The sequence below is a fragment of the Pinus tabuliformis genome, chromosome 6 (assembly GCF_031772625.1).
Source record: "Pinus tabuliformis cultivar Carrire ecotype Pingquan chromosome 6, CPIR1, whole genome shotgun sequence".
NCBI lineage: Eukaryota > Viridiplantae > Streptophyta > Pinopsida > Pinales > Pinaceae > Pinus > Pinus tabuliformis.
In genome coordinates, this window is record NC_142292.1 from 744,470,001 (window position 1) to 744,491,168 (window position 21,168).

At 38.6% G+C, this 21,168-nt stretch overlaps 1 protein-coding gene across 3 annotated transcripts in view; it reads right to left on the minus strand.

The window, feature by feature from the left end:
* Positions 1-1,474: 1,474 nt before the first annotated feature.
* LOC149260880 (ASC1-like protein) overlaps positions 1,475-21,168 on the minus strand; it is a 192,014-nt gene continuing 172,320 nt past the window's right edge. For all 3 annotated transcript variants that reach the window (XM_089421233.1, XM_089421227.1, XM_089421229.1), the window contains 2 exons: positions 1,889-2,067; positions 1,475-1,804 (listed from right to left, as the gene is read on the minus strand). In XM_089421233.1, coding sequence (XP_089277359.1) covers positions 1,776-1,804; positions 1,889-2,067 — 208 coding nt within the window. In that variant the 3' untranslated portion in view covers positions 1,475-1,775. The remainder of the gene's footprint in view (positions 1,805-1,888; positions 2,068-21,168) is intronic.

Genomic DNA, 21,168 nt, shown 5'->3' on the forward strand with positions numbered 1-21,168 from the left:
GGAGAGTTGTGTCAGGGTTGTTTGTGGAAGAAGGGAAATTCCCTTATACAATTTTGGCTAGATTTTCTTGTATTTTGAATTGCCAGTTGGGCATCCATAGATTGTACTCAGATTTCCCTGTTGCATAATAATAAAAACCCTCAGCCCCTACACCGGTTTTCCCAATTTGGGTTTTTCCAGGGACAATTGTCCGAAAATAATTGTGTCATCTTTAATGTGTGTGTGTACATGTGTGCAAGAATTTTCTCAATTTCCAACATTTCTTTTTTTTCCGTGGTTTATTTGTGAAAATTGCAATAGAGACTTATTTGTTGTTTGTATGGGCAAATAAATTGTTAAATTAAATTAACAATTAGAAGAATAATTTCCAGTTGTTACTATCGATGAAATTTTCACAATATGAATCATTGTGCTTTCTCTTTGTTGAATCATCTAATGACTATCTAATAAGAAGAAGAGTTTGAAAAGGTTTTCCCCATAGTGGGTTTTGTCTTGGTCTTCGACCAATCTTGGTGTCTCTATGTGTGAATGTTTTTCTTCTATTGATCCCTTATGTTCCGTTGCATAGATGATGATATTGATCTTTCTATATAGTTGTGTATGCTGTTGAATAATGATGCAAATCTGAATAATGTTTTGATGCTATGAGGTGAATTGAATATGGAAATAATGGGATGCAATTATCAAAGAAAAGAACAATATAACCCTAAGAAAAATTAACATAAGGGTGGGGTTAGGAAAAACCCAATACAAACCCAGACGTACAAAGGGGGTACATGTTAGCATTAAAAAGTTGGTCCCTGGCAAGGAGGAGTGTGCTAGATTGCATGGAGAATTACGCAAATACTTTAGTTAAACTAGAAAGTTTGGTTCTTTGTATGCAATCGATGATAGAAATGGATTGGATCATGTTGAATGGTGGGAAATGTATGGCATCGGTGGACCTTTGGTGAAATTGGCAGTGAAAGTGATTTCATAGGTGGTTAATACTTCTCCTACTAGATAAATGATGTTATATGGTTTAATCCATGTTCTTATGTTTTTTATAGCTAATTTATCATTCTACATGTATTTGTTGACATACATGCATCAAATATATAAAAATATATATTATATAAACAACGCTCCGGACCCGGAAGCCTCTGCAAATTGTTGTTCCCACTCCCGCTTCCAAGCAGCCTTGGTTTAACAAAAACCATACAAGTGGAACGGAAGAAAAAAAATAATAGATGGCCCCTCTCATAAACATGACCATGTACCTCCTAGTGAAAAAACAAGGAATTCCAATGGTGACAAGGGGAAAACAACTGCATATTTAATAAGTTAAAATAGAAAGTGAAGATTAGACACCGACAACAATTTGAGCCTTGAGGCCAAAAAATTTATAAACATATCTCCATTATCAACCAAAAGACTGCTATGATTTCGCTTTCAGATTTCCTAAGAAGCAGAACACATAATGAAGATTAAGTACTGAACAAAAGGACATTAAAAAGGATACATTTCCAGACATAAGCTGGAGCAATACTCAATATAAAATTACAACGTACAATTTATATATGATGTCAAGAACATAAATAAAGCCTTGGGCAGCTTCAGAAGTAAAATATTTCCGGGCTGTAAATTCCGGACAATACAATCAAGCATCACAATACAAGGCCCACGAGACATATATACATGCTTATGGCTCCTCGCAACTGATTATACCTTTATTGTCAGCAAAGCAGTGGTTTCCAATATACCTTATACCAAAACCCTTTAATTGCATCTCCTTTTTAGTCTTCCTTCTCCTCATCTTCAGAATCTGCAATATTAACATAATAGTCAATGCTTACCTCACCCAACAACAGAGTGCACTGTTCGAATACTTTACAAATGTTTAACCCACCTGATCTCACATCGTCGACCTTCCCTCTTGATTTTATCTGCTTGACTAACGCTCGGTATATTAAAACCCACCAGTAAATATTGAAAACAAGCAGGCATATAAGTAATGTGTTGAAGAAATAGTAATATACGGGTCCATACTTGTACTTTCTTTTGTCCAAAGTAAGAAGAACTTCATAACTGCCAAAACAATTGGAGCAGGTTATTTCACACAGCACCTAGATATGTTATCACGATCCAATACAAGTGATTCATCAGTCTGAAAGAGGGTTTTAATTATAAGCTATCAATATGGCCTTCAGACAAACTACAAATCATGAGGATGATAAAAAGATAGATTAAAGAAAGAAATATTTTTTTATTCATTTCATTCGTGACAGGGATCATAAGAATCTATTTTATCTAAACATCCTACTACAGAATATCCATACGTAAAATCGGGGTAGCTTCCATCCACAGACTGGGTTAAGTATGATACAACAGGCCTTACAAGCCAACTTATTTACGCCTATGACAACCATTTGAAGGTTGTGCTCTTCTTATACATCTGTATTTACTTTAAAGTTTTCAATGACTGTATAGCCTGAGTAACGTTAGCTTCAAAGCAATGCTTCGTGGAAAACACACAATACGTGTTAAATAAGAGATTTGATAACCAACTTGACATCACTGCAATATAGTGCAACACAGGCATTGGAGGTTGTAATTACACAACAATCCCTTACATTTAACCAACTGATTAAGTGCTCTAAAGAATATCACGAAAAATCAAATTAAAGAGCCTCGGAAAGTTTAAATGCATTTACTAGAATGAATGGATGAAAGAAATTATATTAATATACAACCAAGATAGGTCAATGCAACTAGAATGTACAAACCATAATGCTAATGTGGGGGTGCCAAAGGAAATTTTTAAACAAAAATAATTAAAATAAAGATAAAAGAGTAGAGAAAAACACAAAAGGTAAACCATGGAAAAAAAATAGAAATAGCTGCTGCTCTATGCAAGAAGAGAAGGAATAGCAAAGAATCATGGGAACTCCACTTCTTAATATTTCCTTGGGCATGGCCAATAGAAGCGCAAAGTCTTATCCCATGTAATGCCCTGCACACACTAAGAACACTCTTCATTTAAGGTTAGGCATAACTTTAGACCATGCAAAAATTTAAATATCCAGCCTCAAGGGGCTTAAGAGTACAGTTGATTGGGTCATAGAATGCCATTTAATTTTTCGTTGAACCTTGGTCCATCCTAGGTGAAAATAATATGTTATAATTTTTCAGCACTCCATAATCTTTGTTGAAATGTCCGCTTATCAGCTAACTATGTCCCATGGCAACTGCTATGTTATAGGTGCAAGCTCAAATTATGAATCTTCAACGTAATTAACCGAAATTCCATTATGTGTAAAAGCAAGGCTATGCACTTGTGATATACTAAAATAAGCCTTGTAATGTCATTGATTATTGCTCACCGTAATAGAATGTTTGGTTGATGTCCGAAGACATTATTATCATAAGGTTTATTTATAATGTTAAAAGCGAAGGAATTGAATGCTACTAAACATGGGCTTGCTTAGAGAGAAATGCATGTGAGTGTACTTAATGATATCAAATCTCTATTGTGAATGCCAGGCCTAAATGGCATATCTAGGCAGAACTGTACTTGATATTGGACCTGCTAGCATTGAATGGCACAATATCTTGTGGATTGGTTGTGTCCTCGGAACTAGTATCAATGTAGCAATCTCAAGTAATGAAATGACCACCCAGATTTTCTCTACCTTGAGAGTAGTAAAAGGAGGGTGTTCTCTTTCACCTTTTCTTTATATTCTTGTCTAAAAGGGTGCTAGAATTAATGCCCATTCCAGTTAGTGATTTCTGCTAGCTAGTTAATAGGTAACTGTCTCAATGTTGCCCCTCCCATTTAGCTGATTTATAGGATGCTAAGGTTTACTTTTCAATCACTGAACTGTAGATGTTTGTCTCTGGTTGTTACCAGATTTGTGGGAAGTTTTTCCTCCAATCAATTCTACATGTACTAGATATCTTTGATTTGAATGTAAGAGCAATTAGTGAACAATCTTATGCATTCGGACTCAGCTCATTACTATGGTGAAGACTCACTTCATTTTTATAAGGTGTTAGAGCGATTTAAGACGTCCTGCAAAAGGACACTGTTGAAGAAGCCTAAATTTATTGGAGAAGAAGCGGGTCAAGAAAGATGATATCCATTTTGAGCCCAATGTGAGTTAACTGTTCAGTGCTAACTATTAAAAATTGCATGCCGAGAAGTCTGTTCCTCAGCACCCAGAAAACGTTTATTGATGTTGTGACCCGCCTAAATGAAGTCATCGGATGAAGAGATGTTGATCTAAAACAAGATGCAATTTACAAAAAAGTCACCAGAGTTTGTTGGAGTTATACAACAAGAAGCCATCAAAACGTTTCTTGGGATTATATGCCTTAGCAAGTCACCGCTAGCTAAAAGTCCATAAGTAGATGGGAATGCTGAGGACGCCACCACCACACTCGGGAAGATTGTAAACCCCACTATTGCTCTTTGCCCCAATAGCCAATGAAGAAGAATAACCAGCACAAATGTCGATGGGTTGTTATACGGGATCATGAGGGATGGATTTCTATGGAGAAATGATGAATTTTTTATCCTAAGGTTCTTAAAGTGCTTTTATATTACTTGATATATGATTTTGTGTTGACTTGAAAGTGTTACTTCTCTACTGGTATAAAGTTTTTTTCTTCAATAAATAAAATTTCCATCAGGGAGTGTAGACTGTCAAGTCAATTTAAACCGTTGAGAGTGTCCACTGTAGAAAGCCAATTTCAACCGCTATGTCATTACCCAGACCTGTGTTCCCTGAGACACTGATGGGAACAAAGTTTAAACTACACTAACTGGAAGGTGAGAATAAGAAACACTTTCACATTAGAAAAGTTATGAAATTTGACTTTGGTTGAAAACTGTTGGAAAAAGTAACTAGTTTCAGTCTCATAATTGTCATTTGACTCATGTCATGATCTAATTCTTCTGTATCTATCAAAAGAAGAAAGAAAATGATTTTTGTAAAGCATGGTTTCATGCTCAAGTCACTTTGTCATTAGGTCAAACAGCCATTGAATGCTTTTAGGGTATTCATGAGTCAAAGAGTCAAAGACCCTTTCAGGCACTTGTATCAAGAAAAGGAAAATTATTTTGAATTTAGAAGTGTCTAGAAGGCTCCCAAAACCAAGTCGGTCAGCCAAGGAGAAATCGGCCTAAAGAGGGCTATTCAAGCCTCTTGGAAAGCTATTAAGAGGTGACACTTCGACCTCATTAGACACACATCTCTTGGATTCGATCCACAATTAGAAAGGAGGGTGAAAGTCATAGAAGAGCAAGGATAAGTCTAGTGAGGAAGGGAAGAGACCCTAAAAGGGTTCGGAGATCTGAAATCTGCCTACTTCATCTCACACGTATGAGAAACCTAGGGTTTCTAGGCATACCTTAGGTTTAAAGCTTACAGGAATAGTGGCAGATTCTTCTTGGGGAACTGAAAGGCTAGAAGAGCCTTGCTTTTGAAGAATATTGTTTCACTGCTCTTGCCTTGTGATGGAGAATGATGATTGGTGGTAGCCCTGGTCTAGGCTTTGGTCTTGGAAGTCTCCTTTGAATTGATTCTATAAGAAGAAAAGTTATTTCTGGGTTTTCCCCTTGGAGGGGTTTTACCCTGGCTTGGAGCCTATATCTTGTGTTCATTTTTGTATGGCTGTGATATTCATTGTTGTATGGCTGCAATCTTCATTGTTTTGGCATTTATTTGATGATAAGAACATAAGCATAATCCAGAAGAAGAACATAATGTCACAAATAACAGTCAAGTGAGAAAATGTCAAATTACATTGTTTCCCTAATCGATTTTCCAACATGGTATCAGAACTAAGGTCAAGAGTCTTGGCAGCTGGAAGATCACTAGAAGGGTTTTGCATTGCTCTAAAAGGGCCAAAAAGAATAGATTGTCTACCATTAGTCTTGAAGACCGAGCCATCCAGAAGTAAATCCAAGCAAGAAAAAGTCATTTTCTAAGCATCCATCTTATAGAGCAGACCTCTGAAAAGGAGGTTGAAGTTCTGCACATAAATCCAAGGGTTTTGAAGAGGCCGAAAAAGTTCACCTCAGAAATTCGAGAAGGTAATAAAAGGCCGAGGATCCTGCAAAGAAAGACAAGACCTGAAGTCACAAAATTAAAGCTCCTGGAAATGGCCTTTATGCCAGCAAAGAGGTGTCCTTGGAAAGAAAAAGGCTTCAATTTTTCTAAAGGTATTTTAGGCATGTTTAATGGTTGTCAAATCCCTAACCATAGGGCTGAAGTCACCTTCAGACCGAAAATTGTAAAGTAATCCAAAGGATAGAAGTAGTTCCACAGTTCAATAAAGTGTGGCATCTTGAAGAGGATACTAGTCAGCGCCTTTTGGAGAAGTAAAAGGATTATTTTTGTGCTTACTTGAAGCCCTAGTTTGAGGGCCAAGAGCACAGTGAAAATTTCAGTAGCTTCAAAAGAATTGATAGAGGTACCAGACTTCTTGCAAAGTAAGGAAGAAGTGTGGTATCCTATTCAAAGTTCGTTTGAAGACAGGAGTTGTAGTTTGAGGATTTGTAATAGCATATGTTGCATATACCTACCCAAATTCAAGAGGAGCAACAGTTAGATACCTTGGGAAGAGCATTTTGAAAGATTCTTGCCAAGAATCTTGGGATTATTTGAAGCAAGCCTACAATTGAAGTGAACCTTTGAATACAGAAAATTGACTAAGCTATATGCAGTAAGCTCTTCAGGACAGAAGGTATGGGAACCTTTGTTGAAAGAATGAGTCATTGAATTTTTGAATGAGGTATGTACAAAATTGTTTTATGTACACTTCAAGTTATAAATGGTTTGTTAAGTAATTAGGGTTTCCTAACATGCTTTGTATGACTAAATCTAGAGTTTATAGGCATTGAAGGTTTTAGTATCTAGGGTTCATGAACCCTAGATAGGACTTGGATTAGAAAGCCCTAATTAAGTGAAAAACCCTAATTGACTTGTTCCCTCATAGAAGCCCTTGCTCTTGATATCTAGGGTTTGCAAGAAAAGATCTAAGGTATATGGTAAACCCTAGCGAGGGTGGAATTGGATAATCCCTAGTATATGACATTAAAACCCTAAGGGTTGATGTCTCCAAGGGAAATATCAAGGACTTTAGGGTTTGTGTTTAAGAACCCTAGGAATATACCTTCTAAGAAATCCATAGAAACCGTACATCGTCAAAATTGATATCATGCTCTTGTATTTGTATATTTTTGCTTGGTTGTACTTGTCGGTGAATATTGCAGGTACATAATGAAGGAAGCAAAATGAGAAGGATGGCTAAGCAAACTAGTACTTGTGCTTGTTAATGATGAGCATGATGGAGGGAAAGAACTATAAGGACCCTGAACGAATTGATGCTAACAATTTCATTAAAGGAGTAAGCACGCATCGTTGTATTTTCTAGAAGAATCTTGTTTTGGTATGGCATCATGGATAGAAGCACGTGATAGTAGCATATTTAGAGTCTACTTGAATTGCTTTGTAAGAATCATTTGGACTTTCAAGATTCAAGAATGAGAAGTTTGAGACCCTTTTGCATAATGTTCATCTATATATTGTCTAACATTATATCAGAGGTAGTTATTTTGCTAAGATGGATCCTCAAGATCCTATAAGAACCATCACTTAGGAGGTTCTTGGAAAAAGCATTATGACAAGGACTAGTACATATTCCATTTGTTTGGAAACAATATTCTTAAAGGGATGAAGGAGTGCAGTTGATCAAGTTGCAAACTTCTTATGGAATACATATAGCGAGTTGATTGTGTGAAAGATTAAGAATGCATGTTTAAAGTAACTTTTGGGTAGGATTCAAATAATCCTGTAATAAAAGTTGGTCATAAATTATGCATAGTGAATCTTTTATTTGGTTCTATGATGCCTATGAAGATGAAGTTGACTTACTCTAGAATGGATAGAATACTAAGACTTTCTCACTGGATATATATATGTGTGTGTGTGTGTGTGTGTGTATTAGTGATCAGCATCTAGTATAATCTCTGAAAGAAAAGGGTAACTTGGTAATTGAGTTCGATCCTTGGGCATTCTGATGCATGAAGGAAGATTCATGTGGAGATGGACCTTGAAGATGTTAATGATGAGAAAGTTGTCACGATGAGGTAAGTCTGATGTTACCAATTATTATTGGTTATCTGGTTAACATATTGTGTTGCTACCTGGAAGGATGTTGCAGGAATACATGATGATAGTTGAGGCAAGTTCAACTATATGGATGAAATACAAGAAGAATATTGAGGGAAGCTCAATATGTGATACCTGGCAACTGTAAAGTCAAGATGTACTCATCTTGGGATTCAAAGATAGCAGTACGAGAAGATAACCTGAAGGTCAAAGTTTGTACTACAATCAAAGATATCACTTTCTTCATTGACAAGAAGTGATGTGTAAAAATTGATGACCTGGTACATGTCACAAGATTGAGGGAAGAAGATGGCTCCATGATACCTAGGAAGGAAAGAAGCTCGATACAATGAGATGCGAAGGAAAGAGGGAGCCATGTAGAACAAGTATGGAAACAAGCATGAGATATGGAAACAAGCATGAGAGCTTATGGTTATGACTTCTCTAATAGAAAAGGAAGTCAAGAATATCCTCTGGATTTGAGAGGGAGTAAATGAGTCTCCCTGAATAGGAGCAAGGATCTATTCTCAATTTAAAAGGAGAATAGAGATATCCTCGCTGGTTGAGAGGGAGTGATGTTGGACATCACATGTACATTCTTTTCTTCATGTGTCATGCACTTGACCAGGACTAACAGTCATAAGTCTAAGTGAAGGACTTGAAGAAAGAATAGTGGAGGATTGGATATGCATCTGAGATTTCCATGAGGATAGAACATCCAAGAAAGGAAAGCGACCGACACTCTTTGAGGATAGGACAGGTGTCCAAGACAAGAGTGTTCGAAGAGGACAAATATTCTTTGAGGATTTAAGATTGGAAATCCAAGATAAGAATAGTCCTAAAAGGACATACCTTGTGGACATTCGGATGGGGTATGTGCCTTGTAGAGGTAGTGAGGTATCACATGTAAAGCCTCCCATCATAATGTTCTTGAATGAAGTAAAGCTTGTCTAGTTAGGCCTCAAAGACAGTGTTGGTTGATCATAATGTTGATGCTTATGGATGACTTATCAATTTGACTCTTCTTATAAGAACTTTTCAAAGGGAGTATTGTCCTTGTACCAGTTGGACAATTATGAATACCTCCCTAGTTAAGAGGGAGTGTTGGAAATGTAACTAGTTTCGGTCTTCATAATTGTCATTTGACTCATGTCCTGATGTAGTTCTTATGTATCTGTCAAAAGAAGAAAGAAAATGATTTTTGTAAAGCATGGGTTTCATGCTCAAGTCACTTTGTCATTAGGTCAAGCATCCATTGAATGCTTCGAGGGTATTCATGAGTCAAAGAGTCATTGTCACATTGTAAAAGACCCTTTCGGGGACTTGTATCAAGAAAAGGAAAATTATTTTGAATTTAGAAGTGTCTAAAAGGCTCCCAAGACCAAGTTGGCCGGGCAAGGAGAAGTTAGCCTAAAGAGGGCTATTCAAGCCTCTTGGGAAGCTATGAAAAGATGAAAGTTTGACCTCTTTAGACACACATCACACATACATCTCTTGGATATGATATGCAATTAGAAAGGAGAGCAAAAGTCTTAGAAGAACAAGGATAAGGCTAGCGAAGAAGGGAAGAAACCCTAAAAGGTTTCGGAGATCTGAAATCTTCCTACTTCAACTCACACATGTGAGAAACCTAGGGTTTCTAGGCATAACTCTGGTCCGAAGGTTGCAGGAATAGTGGCAGATTCTTCTTGGGGAACCAAAAGGCCTGAAGAGCTTTGCTTTTGAAGAATATTGTTTCATTGCTTTTGTCTTGTGATGTGGAAGGATGATTAAAGGTTGGCTTGGTTCTTGGCGGTAGCTTTGGTCTAGGTTTTGGTCTTGGAAGTCTCCTTCGAATTGATTCTATAAGAAGAGAAGTTATTTCTGGGTTTTCTCGTTGGAGGGGTTTTTCACTGACTTGGAGCCTCTATTTTGTGTTCATTTTTGTATGGTTGTGATATGTTGGAAATACTAAGAGGGGGATGAATCAGTATTTCTTAGCAATTAGTAACTTGTTAATCTTTTCAGAGCATTAGTTATTCTTTAGCAATATTCAAAACATTAAATAAATAGTACACAATTGTTAAAATTGGCAACTAGGGCCAACTTCCACCTTAGGACAACTCATATGATGGAAATGATTATTGCATTGGATTCCTCTTTTCGAGAGGTACAATTTTGATGCAAAGATCATCTCATTCTGGCAAGAAGAAATGGAATTTTGAATTTATTCATTCTCATGGACAAATTGTCAAGGTCGGCCTCAGTCAAATATAGGCTCATGAAGCCGAATAGATGTGTCTCCTCACCCTCAACGAAGTGTATAAATAGAAGTGACCCTTCTCTCATTTGGACATCATCTCAACTCATCACATCATCTTCTCTCTCCTCTCTTGATTGGTTCGTACAACTTGGAGACTCTCTACTACACACTTGTGGAAGAGGATAGATTTTTGGACTAGTTTTGAAGGCGAAAATTTCAGAGCTTAGGGCATGCATTAACCAGCGTTGACTTGGAGTATTTGACTAATGTTGACTTCGTTTTATGGGCATAATTCCGATTTTTGCAAGCCGCATTTTTTGGCACAAATTTCGAGGTGATTGAGGATTGTTTGATTGTGTTGACTGTAGTGTTCACTTTCTGGTTTGACCACAGAATTATAGCAGACTTTAACTAGGTTGACCGAGCTGATTTTGGGTTGACTTTGACTCCCTTGGCTGGCCACATTCTTCTGTTGTTGACTGAGTTGCTTGGAGGACCTTTTGGCGCAGCTTTGACCACCGTTGACTTTTTGGTTAGGGCTGCATTGACTACTGATTTGATAGGACTGTTTTGGGCATGTAATTCTGATATTTGTACTCTCTCTCTCTTTGCTGAACTATTGAAGAATAATAAGAAGATTTGATCAAAGGGTTTACCCACATTGGGGTTTGTCCTTGGCATCTGCCACATCTTGTGTCTCTTGTCTTGGTTTGTCTTATGCATATGTTTCTATGTTCTATCTACATTTACTGTTAATGTGTATAAGTTAATGTGATTGCTACTGAAGATAATTGGAAATTGTAATTGGGTCGATAAGGAACATTGAAGTAAATTGTGCTGAAGCATAGAATATACCATTGTTATCTAAAATTAACATGGTACCAGAGCTCAGGGGAAGACAAAGCCCAAGTAAGAGTGAAGAAAAGAAATCACTAATCGGAGTTGTTGGACAAGGACTCGGAACTAGTCCTAATGATGATTACATCTTTCTTCAAATACGAGGACAAGCTTAAGGACAAATCCGACTATCATGCATGGAAGATGAATCTAGATTTGACGTTGGAAGAAAATGATGCCATGGACTATGTAAAAGGAAGAATCGCAGAGCCTCCTTCAAATGCATCCGTTGTTGCACAAACAAAGTACAAGAAAGGTGAGGTTAAAGCTAAGAAAATTATTGTTGATTCTATTCATAAGCCTTTGCTGCCTATATTTCTGATTTGGAATCATCTAAGGAGATGTATGAAAATTTGGTTGGGATGTTCAAAGTAAATAATGCGCAAATCAAGTTCTCTTTCTCAAGAATAAGTTGAAAGATATCAAGATGGATAGAGGAGAATCCATCCAGTTCTAATTAATGAGGATTACCAAGATCAAAAAATGATCTCCTATCTATTGGAAAAGTCACTGGTGACAGGGAGCTCTCTTATATTGCACTTGGAGGTCTCACAAGAGATTGGGATGTGTTCAACACTACCATTCTAAACAATGACAGGATTTCAGGATTTGATGAATTATTGGCCAGATGCACTCAAGAAGAAATAAGGATGATGGAAAGAGACAAGCCCTCAAATGGAAACAATCCTACTGCCTTCTCCACTCATTCTAAGAGACGGAACAATGTTGGCCCAAGGAATCAAGGTCAAGGGTTCAAGCTGAGATTCAAAGAAGGAAGAAAAGGAAGGTGCTTCAATTGCAACAGGTTTGGCCACTTCGCTAGAGAGTGGAAGAAAATGATGCCATGGACTATGTAAAAGGAAGAATCGCAGAGCCTCCTTCAAATGCATCCGTTGTTGCACAAACAAAGTACAAGAAAGGTGAGGTTAAAGCTAAGAAAATTATTGTTGATTCTATTCATAAGCCTTTGGTTGCCTATATTTCTGATTTGGAATCATCTAAGGAGATGTATGAAAATTTGGTTGGGATGTTCAAAGTAAATAATGCGCAAATCAAGTTCTCTTTCTCATGAATAAGTTGAAAGATATCAAGATGGATAGAGGAGAATCCATCCAATCCTACTTCATGAGGATTACCGAGATCAAAAAATGATCTCCTATCTATTGGAAAAGTCACTGGTGACAGGGAGCTCTCTCTTATTGCACTTGGAGGTCTTACAAGAGATTGGGATGTGTTCAACACTACCATTCTCAACAATGACAGGATTTCGGGATTTGATGAATTATTGGCCAGATGCACTCAAGAAGAAATAAGGATGATAGAAAGAGACAAGCCCTCAAATGGAAACAATCCTACTGCCTTCTCCACTCATTCTAAGACGGAACAATGTTGGTCCAAGGAATCAAGGTCAAGGGTTCAAGCTGAGATTCAAAGAAGGAAGAAAAGGAAGGTGCTTCAATTGCAACAGGTTTGGCCACTTCGCTAGAGAGTGTACTCATAAAATGGATACTCCAAGAGATGATGACAACAATAACAACAACTTCAAAGGCAATGGCAATCAAAGGAACAACAGGTTCAATAACAGAGGAAAGAGGAATGCTCCCGCTGCTCGAAATGGAAATGGTTGTCCTCCCAAGAAGTCGAGAAACTCCAGGTATGAAGAAGTTAATGTTGGTGTAAAGCAAAAGGATTTTTATCTTATTTCTGCCCTCTCCACCGCCTCTCCTCTAGATACATTGGATCATTGGTTAATTGATAGTGGTGCCTCAAGGCACTTCACTGGGTACAACGAGGCCCTCTCAAACTTGGTTGAAAAGAACACGAATATGGAAATTATACTTGGGGATAATGCCACTTATCCCGTGAAAGGAATTGGGACCGTTACTCTTCACTTAAATCAAGGTCAAACCCTCCACTTACAAGAAGTGCTATATGTACCTGATCTGAAAAAGAACTTGGTTTCTATTTAGTATTTCTGCGATGGAAGATAAAGGTTTCAAGGTGACATTTATTGATGAGAAGGTTCGTGTTTGGAAAAGGAACCCAAGAGATACATTCACTCTTGGATTCAGGGTTGAAGGTCTTCATCAGGTTGGAAGAAGTTTGTTGGGAGCAATGACTTGTGATACTTCTCTTCAATCCAAATTATGGCACCAGAGATTTGCTCACCTTCATTTCAAATCCTTACCCAATGTAAGAAAGATGGTCACATGGATGCTCGAATTCAACTTGAATCATGAAGGTGTTTATCAGGGATGTGAAGCTAGAAAACATACAAGGGGGCCATTCCCCTCAAGTGAAACTCAAAGCACTGATATTCTACAATTGGTCCATTTTGATCTATCAGATATGTTTCCCGTGACATCTTTAGGTGGATATTTATACTATGTTATTTTTGTGGATGACTTCTCTCACAAAACATGGATTTATTTCTTAAAGAAGGATGAAGTATTCAAATGGTTCCACTCTTTCAAAGCCTTGGTCGAGAATCAAATAGGGAAGAAGATCACAATATTGAGGACTGATAATGCAACCGATTATGAGTCTAATGAATTCAAAGACTATTGTAGAGAAGTTGGCATTAAGGGAGAGACCACTACTGCATATACTCCTGAAAAAAATGGTGTTGCCGAAAGGAAGAATTGTACTATCATAGAAGCTACTCGTGCCATGCTTCATGGCCAAGATCTTCTGAAGTTATTATGGGAGAAGTTGCCAACACCATTGTGTATGTCCAAAACCAATGCCCATATCAATCTTTCGACTTCAAGACACCTGAAGAAGTTTTCATCGGTAAGAAACCTGATGTTTCTCATTTTAGTATTTTTGGTTGTCTCGTATATTTTCATGTGCCGAAAGCGAAAAGAAACAAACTAGATGCATATGGGAAGAAACGAACGTTCGTGGGCTATAGTGAAACTTCAAAGGCATATAGAATCTATGTGCCTAGTCAAAGGGAAGTGGAATTAAGTCATGATATCACTTTCAAAGAAGATTATTCTCTTAGACACATCTGAGATCTTCCTATTCCTAGGAAGGACAATGATGATGTCGATGCAAAAAAGTAGGATGAACCTCTGTCTGATGAACCAATGCTCGATGTTGAAGGTCCGATGGATCCCATTGATCCACCTCCTAGTGAGCCCACTACTTCAAGGAAAAGACCTTTGTGGCTCAAAGATACTCTTGGAGATGTTGAGAAACATATTGCACCAAGGGGGGCATTTCGTGAAAGCAAGAAGCCAAACAGGTACTAAGGGTACCTAGCTGACATGAGTACCATTGTACAATCTAAGCCTTGAACATTCGAAGAAGTCGTGAAGCAACAAGTTTGGAAGGATGCAATGAACAAGGAATATGAGTTGATCATGAAGAATTATGTCTAGGATGTGGTTCCTAAACCCAAGGACAAGTCAGTGGTCACTTCGAGATGGCTCTACAAGATCAAACATGGAGCTGATTGGAGTGCTGAGAAATTCAAGGCCAAATTTGTAGCTTGAGGCTTCTCTCAAAAGGAAGGAGTAGAATACGATGAGATATTTGCATCGGTTGCCCGATATACCACCATCTGTTCAATTATAGCCCTTGTTGCTTCGCAAAGATGGAAGCTACACCAGATGGATGTCAAAACTGCCTTCTCAAATGGTTCGCTTAAGGAGGAAGTATATGTGGAACAACCCGAGGGGTTCGAGGTTCAAGATCGTAAGAAACATGTATGTATGTAGGTTGAAGAAAGACCTCTATGGGTTGAAGCAAGCCCCTAGGGCTTGGTATGAGAGGATCGATAGCTATCTTATGAAGTTGGGATTCACTAGGAGTGATGCTGACCTGAACCTATACTTTAAGGTTGAAAAGGACAAACCTCCCATTTTGGTCCTTTATGTGGATGATCTCTTTCTGATAGGTGATGACCCTCTCATTTATCAATGCAAGAGGGAGTTGGATTTTGAATTCGAGATGAAGGACCTAGGACTGATGCATTATTTCCTAGGGCTGGAGGTCTGCCAAAAGCCAGGTGAGATTTTCCTTTCTCAAGGAAAATACATTGTGAAGCTACTTCAGAGATGTGGGATGGTGGACTGCAAGTCTGTGACTACTCCGATGGAACTCAACTTTAAGAAGCTATGTGGAAGTGTTGTTGGGCACGAATTAGCAAACCGTACCGAGTATTGTCAACTTGTGGGGACCCTGATGTTTTTGGTCAACTATTGCCCTGACATATGCTTCGCTATGAACACGTTGAGTCAATATATGGTCGAACCTCATCATATTCATTGGATTGCTGCCAAGAATCTCTTGAGATATCTTTGAGGCACAATCAATTATGGACTGAGATACACTGTCGGGAATCTGAGGCTACATGGATATTCATATGCTAACTGGGCTGGCAGTGTGGTGTGTCGTAAGAGCACGTCTGGATGTTGCTTCTCTTTGGGTCTGCTTCAATATCATGGATGAGCAAGAAGCAGAAATCGGTTGCTTTGAGCACCGCTAAGGTTGAATAAGTTGTTGCAAGTATGGCCTGTTGTGAAGTTGTTTGGTTGAGGAAGCTCTTCAGTGAGCTATTCGAGCATGTGTTGGATACCACCGTGATCTTCCGCAACAACCAGAGTGGGATTCGCCTATCAGAGAATCTCGTGTTCCACCACCACTCCAAGCACATTGATATCAGGTACCACTTTATCCAGGAAATGGTACAACGGGGAGAAAAAAGGCTCCAACACATTAAAACAGATGGGCAGGTCATCGACATTCTCACGAAACCATTGGGGAAGGTCAAATTCTTAACCTTTTGAGAAAGACTTGTAGTCATGGAACGACCCTCCTATGAGGGTCCCGTATGAGTTGGACACTGAGCTCTGGGAGCTCTTGGGGGCTTGGGTTACTTCTTGGAGCTATGAGCGACAATAGGGTGAGTGGTTCACCTTCCCCTAGTGGTGTGCTAGATACAGGGTGTGGTTCACCTTCCCCTATGATACCCCATTATGGTTGACATGTGTGTAGGGTGAGTAGTTCACCTTCACCTACCCGGACACATGTATGTAGGGTGAGTGGTTCACCTTCCCCTACGATTGACATATGCATAGGATGAGTGGTTCACCTTCTCCTATGGCATATGAGCAGGATGAGTGGTTCACATTCTCCTGCCAATTCCCCAGCACATATCCTACCCATAGAGTTCGAGACTCATGGGAAGTACCTCTCATCTGGCCAATGAGTTGGGAAAAGATGGTTAGGGGCCACAACACTACGGATGGACGCATTGTGTATTGTCGTACTCCCTATGACTAGGATGCATTGTGTTCAACAACTTGATCTGGGATCAAGGACTGACTTTAGTCAGTGGAGAGTGGTATGATCCTATGACTCACTCTCGATCACCTCTTCTTCATTATTTCTTCATGGTTCAACAGAGAAGAGCAGGGCAGTGATTACAAGGATAGTACAGGATGACAATATGGCATGATGACAGATGGATTGGTAGGTGGAATTCTCCCTAGTTGAGAGGAAGTGTTAAAATTGGCAACTAAGGCCAACTTCCACATTAGGACAGCTCATATGATGGAGATGATTATTGCATTGGATTCCTCTTTTCGAGAGGTACAATTTTGATATAAAGATCATCTCATTCTGACAAGTAGAAATGGAACTTTGAATTTATTCATTCTCATGGAAAAATTGTCAGGGTTGGCCTTAGTCAAATGTAGGTTCATGAAGCCCAATAGATGTGTCTCCTCACCCTCAATGAAGTGTATAAATAGAAGTGACCCTTCTCTCATTTGGACATCATCTCAACTCATCACATCATCTTCTCTCTCCTCTCTTGATTGGTTCGTACAACTTGGAGTCTCTCTACTTTGCACGTGTGGAAGAAGACAGATTTCTTGATTGGTTTTGAAGGCCGAAAATTTCAAAGATTCGGGCATGCGTTGACCAACGTTGAATTAGAGTATTTGACCAGCGTTGACTTCGGTTTTGTGGGAAAAATTTTGATTTTTGCAGGCCGCATCCTTTGGCACGAATTTCGAGGTGATTGAGGATTATTTCACTGTGTTGACTGCAACATTGACTTTTTGCTTTGACTGCATAATTACAGCAAACTTTGACTGGGTTGACCGAGATGCTTTTGGGTTGACTTTGACTCCCTTGGCTGGCCGCATTCTTCTGTTGTTGACCAAGCTAGTTGGACGACCTTTTGGGGCAGCTTTGACCACCGTTGACCTTTTTGTTCAGGTTGCATTGACTATTGATTTGACCGCTGATTTGGCAGAATTGTTTTGGACATGTAATTCTGATATTTGTACTCTCTCTCTCTCTGCTGAACTATTGAAGAATAATAAGAATATTTGATCAAAGGGTTCCTCCACTGGCATCTGCCACATCTTGTGTCCTCTTGTCTTGGCTTGTCTTTTGCATATGTTTTTATGTTCTATCTACATTTACTGTCAATGTGTATAATTTAATGTGATTGCTATTGAAAATAATTGGAAATTTTCAGGGCTTATAAGGAACATTGAAGTAAATTACGCTGAAGCATAGAACATAACATTGTTATCTAAAATCAACAACAATGAACACAAAGGCTTTTAGGTGGAAAACCCCCTCCAGGTCAAAAACCACCGAATGCTTTTCTAATATGTTCTTTACATCTTTAGCTCCAACCAATGTTGCATGAAGCGGGGACGAAACAGGGACGTTTTTTGGAAGCAGGGACGCAGAAGTGTCATTTTCCAAAAATCTAGGAAGAGAAGCATCTGCTATATATATATATATATATATATATATATATTTGCATTTATACTCAAAACAAACATCCCAAATACCATATTAGTTTTAGAAGACATGAAAGCATAAATCAAGATAGATATGGCATCCATGATTCCATTGTAGTTACTAGTATGTACATCAATGATTAATTATTCGAACATCAACCATCTATATTCTAGCAATTACAAACATACATCAAATTTTAAGCATATTATAAAACATAAAACATAGAGCATATTATGATTTATCTAGCAAGTGAGCAACTGTCAACATTTGTCATGTCCAAAATTCAAATAATAATGTTTACAAAATATGTCACTTGGTCACCGCCAAGACAAAAAAGGTTCAAATTCACAAGCCTACAAGTCTAATGATTAATCTATGACAAAAGTAGTAAATTGTGAATATATCTACTAATCTCTCCTCCTTCCATCACGAAGAGAACGTGGCGGCAGGCCTCCACATGGTCGCAATGAAGAAGATGGTGCATGTGGAAGTTGTGGCAGTGAAACTGATGAAGACGACCCCCCGCTATTGGTGTTGAACCATGGAACCTAGGAACCAAGGGACTAGATGGGGGTGGCATCTCAACACGATCATCATCATCTTGGAACCGCTCAAAAAATTCATACAAAAAAAAAACACTAGTTAACAAAAAAAATTAAAAACATGAATTAGAGAAATGCTTTATAAGAAAAATTCATACCACAATGGACATACCTAGATAAGAGCATCCTTTAATTGCTCTAATCGCAACACTCCATCCTCCAAATTGGGCTCCTATGGATTCTTGTCCCAAATCAACAGGTCTTTATTAGTCTTTGCATCATCTCAGTAATGGGACAACAATCGCAAGTTGTAATGAACATAAAGCAAGTTCTCTGCCCGGTCTAAACTCAACCTGTTCCTTTTAACACTGTGGATGAAAGAATAAGAGCTCCAACACCTCTCTACAGAAGTAGTGTTTACCACCTGTGATAGCACCCACAATGCCAAAGTCTGTAGAAGTAGAGTAGCCCCTCCATGCATGTTCCACCACTCAAGAGAAGAAAAAGTCTCTCGATCTCTAATTGCATGCATGCTCCCAAATGGACCCACGTTAAGCGTATAGTTGCTCAACTGTCTCCGTACCATGGCAACCTCCTCCTCATCTGGGACTAATTTACTCAATGCAATCATATATTTTTTGTGAACCTCTTGATCTTGGTGTGGTTTTCTCCTGCTTCCCCCCCAGGTGTTAGTGTTGAAATCCATGATGGATGATAGTATTTAGGTGTCAAAACATATGCTAATGCATACAATGGAATATTTAGCATTTCCCATCGGTTTTCCACCTCTGAACGAATATAATTGTACAAGGTGATATCTCTAGGCTCAGCAATGTCTTTATTCTGCCCCAACATATTATCCATTTGCTCATACACCTCCCCAATTATTGGTCGATCTGAATCTCCAAACTTGATCATGTAATAAATTAGTTTGGTGAATTGCAAAACATATTTAACCTGTGACCAAAAGTACATGTCAAGAATAGTGTCCTTGGCTGCATTAGCACCATCTCTATCAGTGTTAATTTCATCCCATGTTTCAGCACACACCATATTAGTTAAAGCTTGTCTCACCTTCACTAGTCGCCTAAAGGTGAGGTAATAACTGGAAAATCTTGTCTTTGCAAGTTTAAGCAACTACAACTTGGAGTAAGTGCCATAGAAGTAGTTTACCCTTGTATGCCCTGTGATGAATTTAATGAGTTGCTTCTCTCTCCTATAAAGCTCATTAATCCACCCACATTATTTATGCTTCACAATATCATGCATCAAAAGGTTCAATGTGTGAACCAGGCACCCAGACCAAAAGATGTGTGGATGAGTACGCTCAATAATTTTTCCTACTGCCTTACAATTTGCTGCATTATCTGTGATCACTTGAACCACATTATTCGGACCAACATCTTTGATTGATTGCAATAGGAGATCTGCAATGTTTTGGGAAGATGCACTGATGCAGGAGGAGTCATGACATGTAATAAATACTGCACCACTAACAGAAACACCAAGAACATTTATCAAATGTTGGTTTCTAATATTTGTCCACCCATCTGATACAATGGATACCCCACAATCTACCCACTCATTTGTAAAATGCATCAAAGCTCTTTGAACCTTTGCTTTTTCTCTTTCTAATAACATTGTTCTAGCTTTCTCATAGTTGGGGGACTTGTGTCCTTTTCGGGCTTCATTGATGGCCTTTACCATTTCATGCCAATAGGGAGAGCGAAGCACATTGAATGGTACACCGCAAGCACAAAGAAATCAGACTATCTTTCCATCCACATCATCACTCCTAGAACATTAAGGAAATCCCCTATTGTTCTTTTATCTCCAGAGCTTCCAAAAGTACCATGAGGAGATGAGTTGCCAAATCTAGAGGTTGCACTTGATTCAAAATGAGTTTTTTGTTTCTTGCTTTTTTGTTGTGCAACCTCCTCTATTTGGATGTATTTTCTTCTTTGTTCAAATGAAATGTTTGGGCAAATTTGTATCCCCACAACACCCTTTTTATCATCATTGTCCATCACCTCACAAAGATGCCTCCTCACATGGGTATATGAACCACTAAATGGTTTTCCTCCATGACAACCATGAGGGCACAAAAATTTGTAGCTTCCACCACCCTTTCCCCCTTCAAGTTTGGTCACATATTTCCACAAGGGTGTTAATGCAACTTTCCCCTCTAGAGTTTCGGTTTCCCCTTCAGGTTCAACTTCATCCCTTTCCTCTTCAAACCCTTCCTCCTCATCATACATTGGGTCACTCATACTGGGATTGGGACCACTGTCCTCTTGTGCTTCTTCCCTTCTATTCCTACTCCCCCTTGCCATCATTAAAACCAAAAGTGGAATGATACATAGAAGCCAAAAGAACACCATCTTGGAAGATGGATATAGATTAAATGAGCAAGTAGAAACAATGGGAAAGAGTAGGTGAAGGAGGAGAAAAATACAAAAAAAAAATGTCAAAAAAACAAGGGAGTTTGGGGTTTGCACTTACCTCTTTAGCTCTTGTAGATGGAAGTCCTCCAAGCTCCTCCTCCTTCACTCCTCCA